Raw genomic sequence first — 24,420 nt, 5'->3', positions numbered from 1 at the left:
TAATTACGTAACTGGGATTACGTAGGTGTAGCATTACTCGTCCTAAAAAACCCAACTAAGCCAACCTCCCAGCATATCGCGCGGGAAAAGACCCGGCCGCACCGTTTTAGTCGGGATTACCGGATTACTAGTAGTAGTATCGATGGATCGCGCGAAGCAACAATTTTTTTTGAGGGGCGAAGCACCTAGTTTAAAAGGAAAAAAGGCGGTACACTCACAGCACTCCTGTCGCGGTCGCATTGCACCCCACACACGTTCGGTCCTGCACACGGCTCACGCAAACGGAACGCGCTTCGGCTTGCCTCTTCACTGACACGTGGGACTGCACTTGGAGAAACCGACCATGCGCCAAACTCCCCCCGCCCACCGCGCGAAAATCCTCCCCCCCCCCCCCCACACCCAAAAATTCCCCCAAATCCGATTCAACCGCCCTTCGGCCAACTAGCCAATAATATTCCCCAAACCCCCTCCCCCCTGTCCCCCTCCACTCCATTCGCTCCGCCAAAGCCGCCCTCCCGCCGCGCCGATACGTCGGCGCCGCGGTTCGGCGATCCTCTCGCTCCCACAGTACGCTCTCGTAGACTGCCGTCCTCTAGCCGCGCCGCCACCTCTGGCTACGTTCTTGTGGAGGCGCACGGCGGTCAGCGCCGCCACCGCTGGCGACGTTCGTGTGGAGACGCACGGCGGTCAGCTTCTCCCACGGTACGCGCATTCTAGACTGAGGCCCCGTTCATGTCGGTGTAGCGCTGAATGTTAGCTGATAGACGCTGTTAATCTCACTGTTTGCCGAAGTAGTTTACTGTCAATATGCTCTGCTTAAGAAGCTTCCTTGCCCTGTTCTGCACTCAATCTGCTTAGCTGAGATGGCATGCCAAGGCCGATTAGTTGCTAAAATATCCTGCCATATATTTATTGTGACGTAGATTGCCATGGTCTAGTAGCCAATCTGTTAGGTGAAATAGCTCTACACCGTTTTATACTCGATCTTTGTTGCTGCGATGGCCTTCGATAGTTCGATGGCTGTGTGCTCGGCCTCATTGACTGCTGAAACAGCCTGCCATAATTTGGCACTCAAATCTGTTTGCTGAATTAGCTTTACATATATTTCGTTACTTAGATCTGCTCGTCCAAATATCTTGCCATAGCTTTAGACATCGACCTAGGTATTTTTTCTGGACTTCATAAAAAAGCATATATGTTTTTCCTGTAATATCTAGTAGAAGAACTAATTTGTATGTCTAACAGATGGACAGGACTTGGATAACTTCTGCTCGAAGATTCTCCGCTGCATATGTCGAGGGGGTTGAAAACTTCATGAACTTTATCAGAGCTGAGTACGGTGGTCCGAAATCAGATGTGCTCTGCCCGTGTAGCAGTTGTATGAATTCAGTTACAAGACCCCAGTCAACTGTGCAAAATCATCTACACTTGTATGGGATGTCGGTCACATATACTAGGTGGGTTCATCATGGTGAAGCTGTGAACGTCAATGTTATTGACTACGTGGAAGCAGCAGATCACCATCTTGATCTGCCTGATGCTCAGGTGGAAGAGGAGGAGGAGGTGGTGGTGGCGGAGCCAGTGAGTTTGACCAACATTGAAACAATGCTACGAAATGCTCGTGCATTCCGTGAACTTTCACCTGCAGAAGAAAAACGGTGGGCCCGCATGTTGGAACAATGCAACGTTGCTGTCACCCCAGGAAATAAGCTGTCAGTATTCTCAGCTATGGTCACCTTTCTTCAGGTGAAGACATCTGAGCGGATGACCAACAAATCATTCGATGCGATGTTGGCTGCTTTCCGCAAATCTTTCCCAGATGCGTCTGAGCTGCCACACACCTACAGTAAAATGAAGAATTTCCTTCGTGCAGTTGGAATTGGATATGATATGATCCATGTTTGTAAGAATAATTGTGTTCTGTTCCGGAAGGATTATGCCAACTTAAGTGAATGCCCGAAATGCAAATCATCAAGATGGAAAGATGGCGATGCTGTGAAGAGGATTCCTCATAATGTTCTGAGACATTTTCCAATTACACCAAGATTGCAGAGGTTGTTTCATGATGCTGAAACAAGAGAGGATGTACTGTGGCATTCTAGGAACCAGGAGTACAGAGATCAGAATGTAATGAGCCATCCATCTCATGGTAGTGAGTGGAAAAGCTTCAATGATAAACACAAAGAGTTTGCTGCTGACCCGAGAAACATTAGACTTGGCTTAGCTTCAGATGGATTTAACCCATTTGGCCACCAGAGCGCCACATATAGCATGTGGCCAGTGCTTGTTATCCCTTACAACATGCCTCCAAATGTCTGCACCAAAGAATCAAACTACATGATGGCCTTGCTCATCCCAGGTCCAAAAAGTCCTGGAAAGGATTTTGATTTGTTCATGGAGCCTCTTGTGGAGGAACTTCAACAGCTATGGAAGGGTGTTCTCACTCGAGACCTATATAGCAGCCCACCAGCTGATTTCTTTCTGCGTGCTGTTATAATTTGGTGCATCCATGATTATCCGGCTTTGGGCACTATGTCAGGGCGAACGACACATGGTTACAATGCATGTGTTCGCTGTGACAGGAATCCGCTGTCATACGCAATACTTAGCAAGATCTGTTACATTGGACACCGCCGTTTCCTTGCCAAGGACAAGCCGCATCCTAGAAAATACCGAAGACATGTGTTCAATGCAAAGCATGAAAACCGTGATGCGCCAAAGAGGCTCACCGCCGATGAGTTGCAAGTGGAATTAGAGAAGGTCAGGCATATTACACCAGGAAACCATCCTGGTAATGGTAGCGGGAAAAGGAAGCGTGGCAGGGTAGAAGAGAGATTATTGTTTACCCGCAGGTCCACTTTGTGGGACTTGGAGTATTGGAAAGATTTGGATCTGCGGCATAATCTTGATGTGATGCACATCGAGAAAAATATATGTGACAGCATTATCGGCACACTTCTTAATATTGAAGGCAAGACGAAAGATACCTTAAAATCTAGGATTGATTTGACACACCTGGGTATCAGAAAGGATTTGCAGGTGCAAGATGAAGGTAAACCACGGGATATGGCACCAGCTGTGTACGTCTTGGACAAGGTAAAAAGAAAAGAATTCTGCGAGGTCCTGTCACGTGTGAGATTCCCACATGGATTTGCTTCCAACCCTGAAAGGAGAGTCAGTGCAGATGGAAACAAGGTACAAGGGTTGAAAACTCATGACTGCCACGTCCTACTTCAAAGGGTTTTACCTGTTATCCTTAGAGGATTGGGCCGCCCTGACTTATACAGAGCAGTTGCAGAGTTGGGACAATTCTTCAGGGAACTCTGCAGTAGGAATATCAGGATAGATGCTTTGGAGCGTCTTAGAGACAAGATACCAACTATCCTATGCGACCTTGAGAAGATATATCCTCCAGCCTTCTTTGATGTGATGGTGCATTTGGCTGTTCATCTACCTGATGAGGCACTACTTAGAGGTCCAGTACAGTATGGCTGGATGTACCCTATTGAAAGGCGGCTAGGCACTTTCAAGGGCTATGTTAGGAACAGAGCTAGACCCGAGGGTTCCATTGCAGAGGCCTACATTGCTACAGAAGCGTTGACATTCTGCTCAAAATACATTGAAACAGCTGATCAGCTTAGCAAAGAGGTGGGTGAAGACAATCCCGGGCTCAATGTTTTCGATTATTCTGTTCGAGTTACAGGGAAGAGTCGACAAGAGGACAAACCTAAAGATTTGGACAAAATGGTTTGGTATGTGTTGAATAACTGTCCTGAGATACTACCTTATATCAAGTAAGTGCAGTACTGCAGCTTATACATCGTAATCTACTAAACTTGCAGCACATTCTTATATATTTAGATGTTTGACGCGATCACTATGTTGTGCAGCATCTACAAAGAGGAGTTACTGCCGCAAAATCCAAGAAACATTGACAAACTGGTTATGGCAGGATTTGCGAAATGGTTCAAGAACCATGTAAGCTTTTGAAGTGCACTGTCAGTTTTTTTAATATATTGAGTACATAAGATGATCAGCTTGTCTATTTTCTAACCATAGGTTAAGAAGATGCGGGAGGATGGGCAGGCAGTTGATGATGCCCTTTACTCACTAGCAATGGGTCCTGATACTCGGGTAAGACATTATGAATCTTGCGTTGTTGGAGATGTGCGCTACAACACCCTTGCACGAGACGAAGGCAGGAAGACACAAAACAGTGCCATCATGAGCACGGATACGTATGACAAAGAGACAACTGAAATGTATGCTAACATAACAGACATTGTTCAGTTGCAGTATATCTCCAGTTTCGAGGATCATTGGTGTGTGGTTCTGTTGTGCTGTCGTTGGTATAACCTGTTTTCCAGGATCGCAAAACCCAGAGCTGATGATTATTTCAAATCCATCAATGTCAAGGCGGCGTACCAGACCAACGAGCCTTTTATTTTGGCAAATCAAGCAACACAGATATTTTTCTTGGAAGACACATTTGCACGTAGCGATGACTGGAGAGTATTGCAAAGGTTTGAGCAGAGGAATTCGTTTAATGAAGTTGCACAACAAGATGATGCTTACACTGCTCCTGATGTACAAGATAACACAGATGTTCCTAATATCTTTGAGAACCATCACGTCAATGACGCCGGCGAAAAGATTGCCTGTCGTGTTGTGGACATACAAGAGTTGATCAAGAAGAAGCCAACGTTCGAGGACGTTGAGGACGAAGAAGAAGATGACACCGTGGGGAATTACGATTCAGACTGATACACATGGCGAAGATGTTGACGCTGCTGCTGCGGATGATGATTACATTGCTTTTGTCGTATTTGCCTGTCAGAAGACGTTTTTTATCTACTATGTGAAATTGTGTTTGCTATGACAACTGAAACCTGATGAACATGTTGTTTAGTATTTTGCTGTGAGAACATCACTTGTTATGTATGCTGATTTGTGTTTGGTGATTGTATGACAACTAAAACATGATGACATTGTTGTTTAGTTGTACTCATATTTGGCTGTGAAACTTGAATTTGATGACATAGTTTGCTGTTGGACTGCAATTTGCTCGACGTCTTCGAATGAGAACAAAGCTGACCCGACAGGGCCTCTGCTATTTATTTATTTATATCAGCAAAAGGGGATACCCCCTGATTTCCGTTAATAGAAATCATTAGATGTTCACAACACTACGCCCAGCCTACTACACAGGTTTCATTCATTACTAGTTTCAGCAAAGTGCTCATGTCGTAGCCACTGAATACATCACGAGTGCTACATACACTGCAAATAAAGAGACAATTATCCTACATAGCACATCGATTTTGCCCATTATCTTCACAAGCTCTTTCATCTCCTCATTGCTGTCAAGGCCGTTCAGCAGCTGTTGCTTGGCCATGATCAGAGGAACTGCATCTTTAACCTTCTGCTCTGCATCTTCCTCTTTTGCCGTTCCTTCATTTACTTGTCCAACACCCCAACCTGCTGGTATTGGGATTCCTTGGCTAAACAAATAATCAGCGTAGTTGCATTCCCCCACATCAGCAACTTCCCAGAAATACAAATCACACGAATCTTCCCTTTTCTGCACGAATCAAATTGGAAGATCATCAACCAGACTATTAAAAAAATCAGCAACTGAAAGCAGCAGAACAACACTTAAACATATTATTGCCCCATGATTCAGGCATTCGTAGAAGACTCGGCCAGGGTTGCGGATTGTGGTTGAGACGCGACGGATGACTCTGCGTGATTTGCAGCAGTGGCACCACACCAACGGCAGCGGGTTGCGATGCGCAATCGGCTGCGGTGCGCGTGCCGGCGGGGGTGTGATGAGACCCACAGGCGATGGTACGGGTGGCAACTTGGCGCATATCTGGTTGTTGCCTGCTGAAGAGCAGGTGGACGAGCAGCCAGCGGACATGGTTGATGCGGCCAGAGCTTCTGATGCTAGGCAGAGTAAGTAGAGAAGAGGAGAAGCGAACGTTGGATATGTCAGTTTCATTACTTGCAGAGTAGCATAGCACCATATATAGTCATAGTCTAGGTTTGGATTCGAACCAGCTACAGGAAGAACCTCCTTGTTTTGCGAAAAAAATTATTTCTCCACCTGACAGCTGGGACCCACTGGCTGTATCTTCGCACGGAAGGAAGTGCCTCCTTGTTTTGCGAAAAAAATATTCATCCCGTTGACAGCTGGGACCCGTCAGATTTGGTGACTGACTTGTGGGCCTACTAAGCGGACGTGTATGCACGGCTTTGTCAACTTAATCAACAAATGATTCTAGCAGTGGGACCGTTGGATGTTAATCCAACAGCCGTGCTCCTTCTTCAACCTCTGTTCTTGATCCTGTCTCCCGTGGGCGGCACCGCGGCTGTGCTGCCGTGCACCCGAACCAGTGAAGTTTCCCACTCCTCTCCATCTGCGACTCCACTGCCCCGTCTTCCCCATCTCCGGGTCATTCCAGTCTGGGTGCGCTCGGCACGGTGTGGTCAACGTGGTCAACAACCGAGGAGTCATCGGAAGATGACTGTACGTGAGAGGCTGACAGTGGGGACGCACCACGCCCATGGACGCATGCATGCAACGGAACGCGGCGAGGTCAACGTGGTCAAGGAACGACTTCCATCGGAAGTATACTGTACGTGGAGAGTCTCAGCTGGGTCCACGGCCGCAGCAAGTAAGTGCCTCCTTATTACGGGGAAAATAATGATTCCTCCAACTGACAGCAGGGACCCACTGGACGGGCCACCGTATTTTGCAAAAAAAAAACGTTTGCCCCCTGACTGCTGGGACCCACCTGACGGGCCACCGTATTTTGCGAAAAAATGTTCCCCCCGTTGTCAGCTCGGACCCACCGGAAGTGCCTCCTGCTTGCCAAAGGAGAAAAATAAAAAGGAATAGAGAGAAAACTTTGACTCTTGCATAAAAGTAAAAGATAGGCTCTTCGCAGAGGGAAGCAGAGGTTGCCATGCGCTTATTTGTTTGTATGCTCAACCCCTTAGTGAAAAAGAACGTCACGTTGTCTTGCCCCTTGTGATAGCGACCTTTATTATGCAGTCTGTCACTTTTATTCTTCACCATCACAAGTTCGTACAACGCTCAATTTTCTCTTACACTAAATGATCTCACACTTTTAGAAGCAATTTTTATTGCCTTATTGCACCTATGACAACTTACTTGAGGGAACTTGCTCAATCCCTAGGTAGGTATGGTGAACTCTTGAAAATAAGATTTGGGTTTAAGGGTTTTTGGATGCACAAGTAGTATCTCTACTTGGTGCGGAATTTTTGGCTAGCAAAGATAGGGGCAAGCACAACATGTTAAAAGATCTATGAGAATATGACTTCTATGTGAATATGAACAAACATAAATCATTATTTTGTCTTCCTTGTCCAACGTCAACAATTTTGGCATATAATATTTTGATGGGGGCTCACAATCACAAAAGATTTCTAGGATAGTGTATTTATATGTGAATCTTCTCTTCCCTTATTAATTCTTTCATGAGTTTCATCATTGACCAATGCTATGTTTGTCAATCTCTAATAAAAAATTTCTACTTATACTTTTCCTTATGTGGTGTCTTCACCTACCATAGGATTAGCATATGATTTTCTTGATTTATTTCCTTTCCTTTTTATTTATTTCCTTTCTTTTTATTGCAACATGAAAGTAAAGGAAACAAAAACTCAAACTAACTTTATTATATATCTCGCAAATGATTACAAGGATAGATCACTAAGAAAACTCTCGAAAAGATAGGATCGAACTAAACTTTTATTCCTAAAGCAAAGGATCGAACTAAAATAAGTAAAGGCAAAAGATAGCGGGGATGATACGATACCGGGGCACCTCCCCCAATCTTGGCGGAAGCCAAGGGGAGTGCCCATACCCGATACTCAATTTTCTTTTGGTGATGAAGAAGAAGGTGGTGGTGATGAAGTAGATGCGATCTTGTCCTCGGGTTTCCATGGCAGAGGTCCACCATCGTAAGAGGAAGAATGAGTCTCGCGAGTCGTGCAACTAGTAGCCAAACTCATACCTTTAAACCTCGCCTCATATTCAAAGACTTGGTTTTGGAGATCATAGATCTGGCTTTGGAGGAAGTTGATTTGCTCGTTGAAGGTGAAGACGATGTCCTTCATGGACTTGCCATCCACCTTGAGATCACGGGTAAAGTCCATGATCATGAGGTGATTGGCATTAAGTCCACGCTCCACCATCCCCTTGCACAGGAAGACTTCCTGCTCCATAGCTTCAAGCCTGGCCTCCATGGTTCCCGTCCCCTTGGGACCTTGCACATATATCACTGATGTGCAGCACCCCCTCATGCATCTGGATGACCTGAGGGTGCTGCACTACCTCCCGCAAGTATGGGTTGATGACTTTCTTGAAGAACTTGTCCTTGGAGGAGCTTGAAGTAGCCATGGTAGATGGGATCTGACAGAAAATAGCAAGAAAAGAGAACAGAGGATTTCTCCGCGATACGGTGGTCAATAGGTTCGGGGGGTATATAATATTTTTAATCTTGGGAAACAAGCAAACGGAAGAAAAACGGAGTCCGGAAGGTGCCCCAGGTGGGCCCAACCTTGCCAGGCGCGCCTTGGTGTCTTGTGCCCACCAGGGTACGCTTCCTGGAAGTTTCTTATTTTCCTAATTTTCTAAATATTCCAAAACTGACAAAAAATATTTTTGTGGATTTTTCGGAGTCCGTTTACTTACCGTATCACGTACCTCCTTATTTTCACGATTCTAGAGTGTTCCGGAAGGACTCTTTTATGTGTTCTTCCGGTGTCAAAGTTTGGATAATATTGCTTTCAACATTAATGGGCGTACCTGAGATGTAATGTTTTATTCGTTGCCCATTAACAACCTTCGGCATTATTTATTTTGATAGCTCCGGACCGATAAACCACCTCGATAACATAGGGTCCTTCCCATTTTGAGAGGAGTTTTCCTCCAAAGAACCTGAAACAAGAGTTGTACAAAAGAACATATTCTCCAACTTTAAACTCACGCGTTTGGATTCTCTTATCATGCCATCTTTTAACCTTTTCTTTAAACAACTTGGCATTTTCATAAGCTTGGGTTCTCCATTCATCTAATGAGCTAATGTCAAATAACCTCTTTTCACCGGCAAGTTTGAAATCATAGTTGAGTTCCTTGATTGCCCAACATGCTTTATGTTCTAATTCAAGAGGCAAATGACAAACTTTTCCATAAACCATTTTATAAGGAGACACACCCATAGGATTTTTAGATGTTGTTATATAAGCCCAAAGTGCATCATCTAATTTCTTAGAGAAATTCTTCCTAGACCTATTGATATTCTTTTGCAAAATTAACTTTATTTCTCTATTTCTAAGCTCAACTTGACCACTAGACTGAGGATGATAAGGTGATGCAATTCTATAGTTAACATCATACTTGGCAAGCATTTTAAGGAAAGCACCATGAATAAAGTGTGAACCACCATCAGTCATTAAATATCTAGGGACTCCAAACCTTGGGAAAATAACTTCCTTAAGCATTTTAATAGAGGTGTTGTGATCAGCGCTACTGGTTGGAATAGCTTCTACCCATTTAGTAACATAATCAACAGCAACCAAAATATGTGTATACCCATTAGAGGAAGGAAAAGGTCCCATGTAATCAAATCCCCAAACATCAAATGGTTCAACGGCAAGTGAATAATTCATAGGCATTTCTTGACACTTACCGATATTACCTATTCTTTGGCATTCATCACAAGATAAGACGAACTTACGGGCATCCTTGAAGAGAGTAGGCCAATAAAATCCGGATTGAAATACCTTGTGAGCAGTTCTATCTCCAGCGTGATGCCCTCCATAAGCTTCGGAGTGACATTTTCGTAGGATTTATCCTTGTTCATGCTCAGGTACACAACGCCTAATAATACCATGTACACCTTCTTTATAAAGATGTGGGTCATCCCAAAAGTAGTGTCTTAAATCATAGAAGAATTTTTTCTTTTGTTGGTATGCAAAGCTAGGTGGTAAATATTTAGCAACAATGTAATTAGCATAATCATCATACTAGGAGTATTATGAGTAACATTTATTGCAGCTAACTGCTCATCAGGAAAACTATCATCAATAGGTAGTGGGTCATCAAGCACATTTTCAAGCCTAGACAAGTTATCAGCTACGGGGTTCTCAGCTCCTTTTCTATCAGTAATATGCAAATCAAATTCTTGTAGCAAGAGAACCCATCGAATAAGTCTAGGTTTAGCATCTTTCTTTTCCATAATATATTTAATAGCAGCATGGTGGGTGTGAACTATAACTTTAGAGTCAACAATGTAAGATCTAAATTTATCACAAGCAAACACCACTTCTAGAATTTTTTTCAGTAGTAGCATAATTCTTTTGAGCACTGCCTAGAGTTTTACTAGCATAATGAATAACATTGAGTTTCTTATCAAGTCTTTGTCCTAGAACAACACCAACAGCATAATCACTAGCATCACACATAATTTCAAAAGGCAAGTTCCAACCAGGTGGTTGAACAATAGGTGCAGAAATTATGGCTTTCTTGAGTGTCTCAAATGCTTCAAAACAATCATCATCAAAAACAAAAGGGACATCCTTTTGCAAAAGGTTTGTAAGAGGCCTAGAAATTTTAGAGAAGTCTTTGATAAATCCCTATAGAAACCAGCATGACCTAGGAAACTACGAATACCTTTGATATCCTTAGGACATGGTTTTCTCAATTGCATCAACCTTAGCTTTTTCCACTTCAATACCCTTTTCAGAAATCTTATGACCCAAGACAATACCATCATTAACCATAAAGTGGCACTTCTCCCAATTCAAGACAAGATTTGTTTGTTCACATCTCTGCAAAACTCGATCAAGATTGCTTAAACAATCATCAAAAGACTTTCCATAGAAAGAGAAGTCATCCATGAAAACCTCAACAATATTTTCACAAAAGTTGGAGAATATAGCAGTCATACATATTTGAAAGGTAGCAGGTGCATTGCATAAACCAAAAGGCATACGTCTATAAGCATAAGTTCCAAAGGGACAAGTAAAAGTGGTCTTTTCTTGATCAGTTGAGAAATAGGTATTTGCGAAAAAACAGAGTATCCATCAAGGAAGCAAAAGTGTGTGTGCTTAGATAATCTTTCTAGCATTTAATCAATAAAAGGCAAAGGGTAATGATCTTTTCTAGTTGCTTTATTTAATTTTCTAAAATCAATTACCATTCTATAGCCTGTAACAATTCTTTGTGGAATAAGTTCATTCTTATCATTAGGAACAACAGTAATACCTCCTTTCTTAGGGACACAATGAACAAGACTTACCCATCTACTATCAGCTATAGGATAGATTATACCTGCTTCCAGAAGTTTTAATATCTCCGTTCTTACCACTTCTTTCATCTTCGGATTTAACCGACGTTGGTGATCAACAGCGGGTTTAGCATCAGGTTCCATATTAATCTTGTGCTGACATAGAGTGGGACTAATGCCCTTTAAATCATCAAGAGTATATCCAATAGCAGCTCGGTGCTTCCTTAGAACTTTCAATAATCTTTCTTCTTCATGTTCTGAAAGGTTAGAACTAATAATAACATGATATATCTTCTTTTCATCAAGATAAGCATATTTCAAAGTATCTGCCAATTGTTTTAATTCAAACACAGGATCACCCTTAGGTGGAGGAGGACCTCCTAGAGTTTCAACAGGAAAATTGTGTTTAAGCAGAGGACGTTGTTCAAAGAAAGTATCATCTACCATTTCTTTCATGCATATGTTAATCATTTCCATGGTCTAGCAAATATTGTTCTAGTGGATCAGTAGGAGGCATAGCAATAGAAGCAAGACCAACTATTTTATCCTTACTAGGCAATTCTATTTCATGAAGCTTTCTACTAAACTTGGAGAAATTAAATTCATGAGACTCATCACCAAAACTAACACCGATAGTTTGTTTCTCACAATCAATTCTAGCATTAATGGTGTTCAAGAAAGGTCTACCAAAGATAATGGGACAAAAGTCATCTTGTGGGGAACCAAGGACAAGAAAATCAGTAGGGTATTTTATTTTCCCACACAAGACGTCAACATCTCTAACAATTCCAATTGGTGATATAGTGTCTCTATTTGCAAGTTTAATTGTAACATCTATGTCTTCTATCTCTACGCGCGCTATGTCATTCATAATTTCTTGGTATAAGGAGTAGGGAATAGCACTCACGCTAGCACCTATGTCACATAAACCATGATAACAATGATCCCCTATTTTAACTGAGACAACGGGCATGCCAACAAGAGGTATGTGTTTATCCTTTTAATCAGGTTTGGCAATTCTAGCAGCTTCTTCACAGAAGTAAATAACATGCCCATCTACATTTTCTTCCAAGAGATCCTTAACCATAGCAATACTAGGTTCTACTTTAATTTGTTCATCTTGTTTAGGTGTTCTAATATAACTTTTGTTGACTACAGTTGAAACCTTAGCATGTTCCTTTATCCTAACAAGGAAAGGTGGTTTCTCAATATAAGCAGTAGGAATAACTAAATCAACATTATAAAGTATAGTTTCCTCTTTAGCTAGTACCAGTTCTTTAACTTCTTCTTTAATAGGTGGATGATATTTAAACCACTTCTCTTTAGGGAGATCAACATGAGTAGCAAATGATTCACAAAAGAAGGCTACTATCTCAGAGTCAAGTCCATATTTAGTGCTAAAGTTTTGAAAAGCATCGGAATTCATAAAAGATTTAACACAATCATACTTAAGCTTAATACCTGACTCTTTACCTTCGTCGAGTTCCCAATCTTCAGAATTGCGTTTAATTCTTTCCAAAAGATCCCACTAGAATTCAATAGTCTTCTTCATGAAGGAACCAGTACAAGAAGTATCGAGCATGGATTGATCATCACGAGAAAGCCGAGCATAATAATTCTGAATAATAATTTCTCTCGAGAGCTCATGATTGGGGCATGAATATAACATTGACTTAAGCGTCCCCCAAGCTAGAGCGATACTTTCTCCTTCACGAGGCCAAAAATTATATATGTAATTCCGATCACTATGAACTAGATGCCTAGGATATTTTTTTGGTGAAACTCCAATTTCAATCGATTCCAATTCCAAGCTCCAATATCATCACATAGCCTATACCATGCCAATGCTTTTCCATTCAAAGATAAAGGGAAAACCTTCTTCATAACTTCATCTTCGGGTAAACCTGCAAGCTTAAACAATCCACAAATTTGTTCCACATATATCAAGTGCATATCAGGATGTTCGGTTCCGTCTCCTGCATAAGGATTAGCTAGCAGTTGTTCTATCATACCCGAAGGAATTTCATATTCAATATTTTTAGTAGGTTCAGTAGGTTGAGGGGTAGCTAATTGTGGTTCCGTTCGAGGTGATGATACCCTGAACAACCCCCTCAAAGGATTGTTCTCCATAGTAACAAGTGACAATAAATTTCAGCACACTATATAAATGTTTCCTTACCAAAGGCGCTTCACTCCCCGGCAACGGCGCCAGAAAATAGCCTTGATGACCCACAAGTATAGGGGATCAATTGTAGCTCTTTTCGATAAGTAAGACTGTCGAACCCAACGAGATGCAGAAGGAAATGACAAGTGGTTTTCAGCCAGGTAATGTCTGCAAGTGCTAAAATTGTAAGTAACAGAGTTGTTTGTTATGAGCTAAAATTGTAATGTCTGCAAGTGCTAAAAAAGGTGCAGCAAGGTAGCCCAATCCTTGAGGCAAAGGACAGGCCAAAACGGTCTCTTATAGTGAGAAAAGCGTTCTTAAGGGTACACGGGAATTTCATCTAGTCACTTTCATCATGCGTTGATCGGTGCTTAGGTGCTATTCTTACTTGAACAAACGTCCTACTTATGATTAACCCTCCCGCAAGCATCCGCAACTATGGGAAAAGTATTAAGAATAAATTCTAGCCATAGCATTAAACTTTTGGATCCAAGCGGTCCCTTACGGAATAGCGCATAAACTGGGGTTTAAGCTTCTGTCACTCTCGCAACCCATCATCTAATTAATACTCCACAATTCATTCCCTTAGGCCCAAATATGGTGAAGTGTCATGTAGTCGACGTTCACATGACACCACTAAGGGAATCACAACATACATATTATCAAAATATCGAACACACATCAAGTTCACATGATTACTTGCAACATGATTTCTCCCGTGACCTCAAGAACGAAAGTAACTACTCACAAATGGTAATCATGCTCAAGATCAGAGGGGTATTAAATAGCATATTGGATCTGAACATATAATCTTCCACCAAATAAACCATATAGTAATCAACTACAAGATGTAATCAACACTACTAGTCACCCACAAGCACCAATTTATAGTTCCGGTAAATAGATTGAACACTAGAGATGAACTAGGGTTTGAGATGAGATGGTGTTGTTGAAGATGTTGCTGAAGATAGCCCTCCCCAAGATGGGGGAGTTGTTGGCGATGATGATGACAATGATTTCCCCCCTCCGGGAGGGAAGTTCCCCCGGCGAAATCGCTCCGCGGGAGGGAAAATGTGCTCCTGCCCAAGTTCTGCCTCGAGGCGGCGGCACTCCGTCCCGAAAGTCCTCCCCTTATTTTTTTTCTTGGTCAAAATAACTTATATACCAGAAGATGGGCACCGGAGGTGGGCCTGGGTGAGCACAACCCACCAGGGCGCGCCCAGGTGGGTTGTGCCCACCTGGTGGGCTTCCTCTGGTACTTATTTGCTCCAATATTCATCAAATATTCTACAAAAATTCTTCGTGAAGTTTCAGCTTGTTTGGAGTTGTGCAGAATAGGTAGCCCGGCATAGCTTTTTCAGGTCTAGATTCCAGCTGCCGGAATACTCCCTCTTGGTGTGCACCTTGCAAATTATGAGAGAAAAGGCATTAGAATTACTCCAAAAAGCATTATTATGCATAAAAACATCATAAATAACAGTAAGAAAACATGATGCAAAATGGACGTATCAACCTACGCATCAAACCACAATGGTGTTTCGTCAAGTTTGTTGTTTTAACCTTCTTCAAGGACCTGCCGCAGTCAAATTCGATTCAACTAAAGTAGGAGAAACAGACACCCGCCAGCCACCTTTATGCAAAACCAGTTGCATGTCTGTCGGTGGAACCTGTCTCATGTGCATGGACATGTAAGGTTGGTCCGGGCCGCTTCATCCCACAATAACGCCGAATCAAAATAAGACGTTGGTGGTAAGCAGTATGACTATCACCACCCACAACTCTTTGTGTTCTACGTACTCGTCCATCTCATCTACGCATAGACCTGGCTCATGATGCCACTGTTGGGAAACGTAGCATGCAATTTCAAAAAAAAATCCTACGCTGACACAAGATCTATCTAGGAAATGCATAGCAACGAGAGGGCAAGAGTGTGTCTACATACCCTCGTAAACCATAAGCAGAAGCGTTTGACAACGCGGTTGATGTAGTCGAACTTCTTCTAGTTCCGACCGACCAAGTACCGAACGTACGGCACCTCCGAGTTCTGCACGCGTTCAGCTCGATGACGCCCCTCGTCCTCTTGATCCAGAAAGATGTCGAGGAAGTAGATGAGTTACGTCAGCACGACGGCGTGGTGATGATGGTGAAGTGATCCGCGTAGGGCTTCACCTAAGCACTACGAAGATATGACCGTGGGAGTAAACAGTGGAGGGGGGTGCCGCACACGGCTGTGCAATAGTCTGTTGTGTGCTAGAGGTGCCACCCACATATATATAGGTGGGGGTGGAGAGGAGAGGCAGCCAAGGAGGCGCCCAAGTAGGCCAAATCCTACTTGGGGCCTTCCTATGGCTGCCCCCCCCCCTCCTTATTTGCCGGAGGGGGGAGGAAAGAGGAGGGATGAGGGAAGGGGGAGGCCGAATCCCACCTTTCCTTCTCCCTTCCCCTCTTTCTTTCTCCTCTGGTGCGGCCCATATGGGGGGCGCAGCAACCCCTGGTGGCTGATGTGTTTCCCTTCTTGGCCCATAAGGCCCATATCTTTTGTCGGGGTGCCCGGAACCCCTTCCGGTGACCCGATATGTACCCGGTACCCTCCGGAACACTTCTGGTGTCTGAATACCATCGTCCTATATATCAATATTTACCTCTCGGCCATTTCGAGACTCCTCGTCATGTCCGTGATCTCATCCGAGACTCCGAACAAGATTCGGTCACCAAATCACAAAACTCATATAATACTAATTCGTCATCGAACGTTAAGCGTGCGGACCCTACGGGTTCGAGAACTATGTAGACATGACCGAGACACCTCTCCGGTCAATAACCAATAGCGGAACCTGGATGCTCCTATTGGATCCTACATATTCGACGAAGATCTTTATCAATCGAACCGTTATGACAACATACGGTATGTTACTTGCCCGAGATTCGATCGTTGGTATCTTCATACCTAGTTCAATCTCGTTACCGGCAAGTCTCTTTACTCGTTCTGTAATGCATCATCCTGCAACTAACTCATTAGTCACTTTGCTTGCAAGGCTTCTTATGATGCACATTACCAAGAGGACCCAGAGATACCTCTCTGATACTTGGAGTGACAAATCCTAATCTCGATCTATGCCAACCCAACAAACACCTTCGGAGATACCTGTAGAGCATCTTTATAATCAGCCTGTTACGTTGTGACGTTTGCTAGCACACAAGGCATTCCTCTAGTATCCGGGAGTTGCATAATCTCATAGTCGAAGGAATATGTATTTGACACAAAGAAAGCAATAGCAATACAACTGAACGATCATAATGCTAAGCTAACGAATGGGTCTTGTCGATCACATCATTCTCCTAATGATGTGATCCCGTTATCAAATGAAAACTCATGTCCATGATTAGGAAACCTTAACCATCTTTGATCAACGAGCTAGTCTAGTAGAGGCTTGCTAGGGACACGTTGTTTGTTGTTTGTTTATGTATTCACACATGTATTAAGGTTTCCGATCAATACAATTCTAGCATGAATAATAAACCTTTAACATGAATAAGGAAATATAAAATAACAACTTTATTATTGCCTTTAGGGCATATTTCCTTCAATAACAAGGTGTCATTCGCAAAGAGTAAATGTAAAATTCATGGATCTCTCCTACACACCTTAACCGGATCACCTCTGCCACCCTGATCCCCTAGGTCCTCACCTCCATCCTCCTCCATACTTGTCTCCCCCTCTCCCACCACCCACAAAACCTCTCCCTCTACCTCCTTTCGTTCCACCACCACTGGGTCCAAGGTCCTAGAGTAGCCAATCCCCAGTTACAAGTGTTTGGATCATGAATACCGTCACTGTATTCTTTGACTACATGACCCATACACCCGCAGAAGATGAAAAATCTGAAAGTTTTTCATAATAAACATCGTATTTCTTCCTCTCTTTAAAAGTGATTGGCACAAATCTCACTAGTGGCTTGTTGATATCAACATAAACTCTTGCACGGAGAAAGCTCGACGGATTAATCTTTCCTTCATTGACCACCACCGTGATCGGTGGTTCTCCCACATTTGTGGCAACCTTCTTAGCCAAATCCTTCTTCCCTGTAAGACCATCGAGCAGTCCCTTGATTCTTGCCCGGACTTGGATTTTATCATAGGCATAGTCAGATACGTTATTGAAGCCATCATACTCCACTATAACCACGAGATCCTTCCTGAATAGCCAAGGGACCCCATCCATCACTCGTTACCAGTCACCCAAGCAATGACATTAGACTATGAACAAATTGACCTTTGTTGAAGGTCACTCCCTGGGCCGACACCCACGCGTTCCTCATCGCGTTTAGCAACATGGCATGGCTGAAGGGTCGTTGTGTATGAACCCTAAACAACCACAACCACCTTACCTCCTTGATCAACTCTTCAACCTCTTGTGAGAGATCCAAATCCTCTTCTTCCTCACCATGAAGGTGTTCAGTCCATCGAAATCGTCCTTCGGATGTGGGCCGAGGCCATAGCAATCCCACTCATCCCCATCAACATCCTCCCAATATGCTCTGTTGCTGCTTGCCTGCGCCTTCCCGAATTTCTCATCATGGATCAACTGATCATATGAGGAATCGTCGATCCCTCCCTTTCCACGACTCCCTTCTACCCCCGACGCCCGCAGCTCATACCCATCTTCCTTTCCTCCTTGCTAACCTTCATCGCATGTGGTTCCGCCATGCAGAACGTGGTCTCTCCTCACGGGTGACAAAGCCACCAAACCTTGAGGAATCCCTGGCGATCGGTGGTTGGATTACATGGACTTCGGCGCCGGCGCCAAAGGACAAGGTAGACCCTAGGCGAAAACCTAGGGGAAAAGAAAAACGTAATGTGATGATGATGCTTGGCGTGGTACCATAAACATCTTTGATGTATGCATCGCTTTTCAGAAATATGAAAAAGGAGTCTCCTAAAAAAATTAAAAAGGAAACACAATAGTTTAATTCAGAAGGGATGAGCCGAGTACGTGTAAACAAATATGCAAATCCTGTAGGCGGATTACATGCTACTACATGGCATTACATGGCTATTTGTGTGACATGACACGACAAATAGGATGGTGATCTTACACAAACTAATCGATCGATCCTTATTTAGCCGGAACAGATCCGCAGCAGTAACAAGCAAACACACACGCACTAGTGAAGATCGAATCAACGAAAGTGGCTAAATCACAAACCTTTGCTTAATTAAGCTCACTAAATATTGCAGGCAGCGGCGTGCAGGTGATCAGGCAGCCGCGACCTGCAGGAACTCCTCGTCCTTCTCGAGCCTCTGCATGGGCTCCGGCTGCAGCGCCAGCTCCACGTCGATGCCGCCGCTGTCGCCGCCGCGGCCCGGGTACAGGTACACCATCCCGTCGAACTTGTTGTTCCCGCCGCTGCGGACGCGCTCCGGCCTGCCGAACCCGAAGTCCACGTCGTACACGCGGAAGCGCGGCGAGCTGCCCACGGCCACGCAGTTGGGCCCGGCGTCGCTGTAGTGGAACAGCTTGGGCGCCGCCTCGTACTCGTCCAGCCTCCGCGTCACGGCGGCCGCGTCGTGCTCGCCGATGGCCTTCTGCAGCATCCCCGCCGCCAGCTCCGGGGGGCCGCCCAGTAGCATCCCCGCCGGCACGCCCGTGAACACCGCCTGGATGAGGTTGCCGAAGTACGTCGCCGGCACAGGCGGGTCGAGGCGGGACCGGCAGTCGGCGAACACGGCGAAGACGGTGATGTCGGCGGGGCCCAGCTCGCGCGCGCGCGAGACGGACCGCCAGATGTGGGCGCCCAGGGACTGGAAGGCGGAGAAGGGCTTCGCGCCCGGGGGCAGCGCCGCGTTGGCGGCGGCCTTGATGCGGGCCACGACGGGCTCCGGGAAGGAGAAGACGCGGGCCACGAGCGGCTTCTTGGGCCCGTTGGGGTCCGTCTTCTCGTGCGCCTCCGCGGAGGCCGGCAGGGTGAGGCCGACGCGCACGGAGCGCGCCATGGCGCGGTTGTGGATCGGGAGCGCCGACGGGGCGGCGGCGCCGCGGCAGAGCTCCGCCCAGGAGCTCATGAAGTGCCACGTGGCGGTGCCGTCCAGCACGGCGTGGTTGAAGGCGCAGCCCACGGCGATGCCGTCCTTGAGCTTCGTGAACTGCAATGCAACCCCATCGTATGTGTCCATATTACTTTCAGTTTGAGGAAATTTGAACAAAATGAAGAAGAATATGGCAAATTTCAATATGAAAATTAAATTGCAGAAAGATGAACGTCTATAGCTGCTTATACTACTCGTACTAGCAAATAGTGTGCGTACGCGCAATGACCTACTATGCAATCAATAATGCTGGCCTACTGCTTGTCGGTCGATAAATCTACGTACTTACTCCGTCCTAAAATAAGTGTCTTTAATTTAATACAACTTTATTTAGGATTGATGAAACATTTATTACACACGGACCATGCATGTGTCAGAATCAGAATTCTGCCCCTTATTTACATCGCACGGCTGGAAAATGTGTCGGTGCACAACCTCTGCAGTTTGTTGATGTAATCATCTTAAAAGTATGTTATCCTTCCTCAGAAATAAAAAGTATACTGTCCTGATTTTTTTAAGTATACAGCTATACTGCGTCACCAAGCCAGTAGTGTAGCAATTGGATCAACATTTGGGGCCAGTATTTTTGACAACTTTAAAAATAAGCCATATCCTTCCCAGTTTTTTTGAATAAGCCACATGTCTTATTCATTGGGACTTCTAAACTAGTTATGGGATAACTAATTTAGAAGTCTCCAAAAATTTAGAGGGTGGCTTATTTTTTAAGCTGGGGAGAGGCAGCTTATTTTTTAAGCCGCTCAAAAGAACTGGCCCAGATTTGCCATTTTAAACGGTACGTATAGCAATTTGAGTGTTTTGTGGCATTCCCTCTTCAACAATATATGGGCGCCAGAAGGCCAGAATGCACGTGTCGGCAAGACATGGGTGTGACAATGCCATTTGTAGGAATGAGAAATATTTGTTCAGATATTTTAAAATAGTGAACCTTGCATAGTTGTGTTGATAAATTCGAGCGAATTCTCAGTTTAGTAATTTATACTCCATGTCTTGCTTTAAGTGCATTGTAGTACTCAATAAAAATGCGCCAAATATGTAGATCTTGCAACCATGCTTAAGGTAGGGCGAAATCTAAATTTGTCCGCTGTTGTCCACCTCCCCCCTTGTTGACCATTGTCGCTTACCCGGCGCCACCACTAAAATGATCTAACCGGCTTAGCCGCAAGGGTTCGTCACCAGCTCGTATGGCGGGGCTACATATGCTCGATGACTCGCAGCTTCGTCACCATCAGTGAACAACCCCAAATTTCACAACAAAGCCTTGCTTTTATCCTTTTTTCCCAATGATTAGTAACTTTATGCCAGCATTTTGTTTGCTGATATTATTTTTTGGAGAGCCCCAATAACTAGTTTCTGAAAAATCCAGGTCTTTTTTATCATCTAAAAAATTTAATTCAAACTCTATTTGTAAAAAATAATAATTAAATGGTCACAAAAAACTACACATAGATGTTCTACCGGACATAATTCGTCTCTTCCCTTTTCGTTTTATTAGCAAAAGGCCCATAGAAAGTGCACATATAAGAGAGAGCTCTCTCAAAACCATGGTATGCATTTCCATGTATTAGTTAAAGCATTGTGTATGTGTTAGGGAGATCATTTGCACTCCGGTATAGTAGTAGGTAAGTCAGAAGGGACGCGAAATGACTTTAGTTTTGCTGATTTGTTGCACGATAACTTTAATGAAAACGTTACATTAACTTTTTCACTCAGGACTGGGTATCCATGCTGAAAAATGCCAGAGATGCAGTGTATTTTTTATTTTTAAAGTGCCATGCATTCGATCATGATCCAATGGCTTTAAGGTCGTTCACTGGGAGAGAGCTCCCAGTGAACGTTCGCCCATCAGTATTTTCGAAAATAATGGGAGGCCGAAGGATTTCGTTCCCCGGACCGCTACTATGAACGCCCTTTCTTCCCGCACCATCATGCCAAAGGTACGGTTGCTAAGTGCTCAAGGTAGGGAGCTCCGGCGGTGCATACCTGGACAGCGAGCAGCGGGCGGCGGAGCCCCTCGAGGTTCATGACGCCGGTGTAGGGTATGAGCTGCTGCATGAGCTTCTCCGCCTCCTCGCCGCAGTCCTCGCCGGCGAGCTGGTCCACGGAGACGCCCTCGGCGGCGGCCTCGACGACCTCCGCGCCCTCCTCCCCATCGACGTACAGCGCACCGCCGTCGCCCTTCTCCTGGCGGATCCGGCCGGCGAGCGGGTAGAAGTAGGCGAGCGCGCCCCCGAGCGCGTCGGCCATGCGCGCGGTGACGTCCTGGAAGTCGCCGGCGCCCTGCGGGAGGCGGTAGAGGAGCAGCTTCTGGTTGTAGTAGAAGGTGATGTAGGGCAGGTCGAAGGTGGCGAGGGTGACCCTGGTCTTGGCCGGCGCCACCGTGCGGGTGCCGGTCACCGCGACGGCCATGGCGGCGGCGTCTCCGTTGTCCACGGCCATTGCTGTTTGTTTAATTGGTCTGTGATGTAAGCTGCGAGCGAGTGCCAGCGGGCTGCGCTGTGCTGTGCGTGGAATGGGAGCTGCTCTAGGGGAGTGATATAAAGGAGGGGCGGAGGTGGAGGTGCGGGCATTGATGGGGGAGGCAGATCGTGCAGGCTTTGGTTGTCATCTTGATGGGGGAAGGGAAGGACCAAGGCGATGGCCGTTGGGAGGGTGGTGGGACATTTATGGCGGCCTTGATGCACCCAGCTAATTGATCGACCGCCACCGCGCCCTTCCAAACCACCCGGAGCAGCGGTCGGTCGGGACGTGTGAAGAAGGACAAGGTAGCACGGTGGGAGACTTCACTACTAGTACTACCAGAGAAAATGTAGTGCAGAACATGTAACAGCAAGTGAACAGATGGTAGCGAGCTAAAATAGGACGCGGAGGAATTGATCCCGAGCTCATATGCTCCCGCATGAACAGTAAAATCAAAAAAATATCAAAAAAATTCAAAAAAATTCAATTTTTTTTTGGGAGAAACATTGACAAAAGTTCTAAGTGCCTGCAAAAATTCGTCGTGAAATCACATTCCTAGAAGGCATGGCAAAAAAAACAAAAACAGTACTCTGAAAAAGCTACTTTCAAAAGCATTTTGAAGCACTGAATTTGTTTTTTTTTTTGCCACGCCTTACAGGAATGTGATTTCATGATGAATTTTTGCAGGCACTTAGAACTTTTGTCAATGTTTCTTTCAAAAAAAATTGGAATTTTTTGATATTTTTTTGATTTTACTGTTCATGCGGAGCATATGAGCTCGGGATCAAAAGATGACTTTCGGCTAAAATATTACTCCCTCCGTCCCATAATATAAGGGCACTCTTATATTATAGGACGGAGGGAGTACTACAGAATAGGTAGTAACAAAGCTAGGAAAATAGCGGAAATGCACTTTGGCACATGGGAGCATATGCTCCTGTTATTGGAAACATATTTTAAAATGTCAAAGAATTTCAACACCAAAAAATTGACGTGTGCATCTCGATATTCTATGTGGGCATGCTAAGTTTTACGGAAAACCGACATTTTTGTGGTTTGTGTAAAAAGACAAAAAAAATCTAGTGAACAGCCATTTTCAACACCAAATTTTATCTTTTTCACACGTGGCTCAAAACTATCAGTTTTCCACGAAACGACTTTGTGAGTATGTAGAATGTCGAGATGTATGCCTAAAATATTTTGCCAAAATTTTGTGACATTTCAAAATACGTATAAAACACATATTAAAAACCAGGAGCATATGCTCCTAGGTGCCAAAACGTCACTCTCAGAAAATACTGCAGAACATGCCGAGTACTACAATATAGACCAAGCAGTAGCAAGTGAAAATACCGAATATCCATTCCTGTGCCCAGGCTGATCTGCACCCGGTTAAGAAAAAATTCAAAAAAAAATCCAATTTACTTTTGCATGATAGATATTTTTTTGCGTGACGTGCGCTCCAAATTTCAGATCATTTTGACATATGAGTAGTTCTCAGCAAAAAGACAAATTGGGTCAGAACAGTACATGAACAGTAAACTTTTTTACAGACCTCGAGTTTACTTTTTTTTTTGCTAAAACCTATTCAGATGTCCAGATCTGCAATTTGAAGCGGACGTCACACGTCAAATTATCTACCATGAATTTTTCTTCTATTTGTTTTGAATTTTTTTTCTTCAGCGCGGTGCAGATGAGTATGGACACCGGATCGCTGCTCAAGTGAAAATACTCGACATTGCTTTCTTCTCTAGTAGAGGGAAGGCAAAAGAGAGAGCATCTAAATTATAGTAATAGAAATAAAAAAGTTCAAATATACTTGAGTCATAAATAATATGCATACAGAAATAACTTACTTTTAAAATTGTGTTCATGTAATTAAAATAATGTTCACGAATTATCAAAATTTACGTATAATTAAAAAAGTGTCTATTTGAGGAATATTGTTTGGGGGAACACTAGGCTCCTAGTTAATTTTCTATTCCTATTTTTGTATTTAAGTTTATTCAAAAATTAATCTTTTGGCATACACATAAACTTTATTGAAACACGTGAACACATTTTAAATCTACATAACATTTTTGAAAAGCATGACCACTTTATATAATACATGAATATTTTATTAAATATGATTTATTTTTTCTAAAATTATGAGATTGTATTTATTTTTTTAGAAAAATATTAATATTTTATTAAATATGTGAACACTTTTGAAAATATTCTCTTTTCCTAGACAATATAAGAGTATTTTGTCGTGTGAGACCATTTCTTCCAGGCCAAGATAAAAAAATCAACTACTATTAACTACATTAGTGAAAGTAGTGAGCTCCTGATTTCAAATCCGTTGAAGCGAGGAAAAGATGTACACTGTCA

At 43.9% G+C, this 24,420-nt stretch overlaps 1 protein-coding gene across 1 annotated transcript; it reads right to left on the bottom strand.

Annotated features, from left to right (window-relative positions):
- Nucleotides 1-18,447: 18,447 nt before the first annotated feature.
- Nucleotides 18,448-22,119, bottom strand: LOC123182668 (BAHD acyltransferase DCR). Its single transcript, XM_044595316.1, has 2 exons — nucleotides 21,571-22,119; nucleotides 18,448-19,626 (listed from the first exon to the last, which is right to left on the bottom strand). The coding sequence occupies exons 1-2, from the start codon at nucleotides 22,024-22,026 to the stop codon at nucleotides 18,739-18,741; spliced, it is 1,344 nt and encodes a 447-aa protein (XP_044451251.1). The 5' UTR covers nucleotides 22,027-22,119; the 3' UTR covers nucleotides 18,448-18,738.
- Nucleotides 22,120-24,420: the final 2,301 nt, after the last annotated feature.

This window comes from Triticum aestivum, chromosome 1D, assembly GCF_018294505.1.
Source record: "Triticum aestivum cultivar Chinese Spring chromosome 1D, IWGSC CS RefSeq v2.1, whole genome shotgun sequence".
In the NCBI taxonomy this organism is placed as follows: Eukaryota; Viridiplantae; Streptophyta; class Magnoliopsida; order Poales; family Poaceae; genus Triticum; species Triticum aestivum.
This window is presented reverse-complemented; position numbering and strand designations above follow the sequence as displayed.

Coding starts and splice junctions, on each gene's coding strand:
- LOC123182668 (XM_044595316.1), bottom strand. CDS start 22,026: ATGGCCGTGGACAACGGAGACGCCGCCGCCATGGCCGTCGCGGTGACC. Junction 19,627..21,570: donor GCCCGCTGCTCGCTGTCCAG/GTATGCACCGCC, acceptor GTTGCATTGCAG/TTCACGAAGCTCAAGGACGG.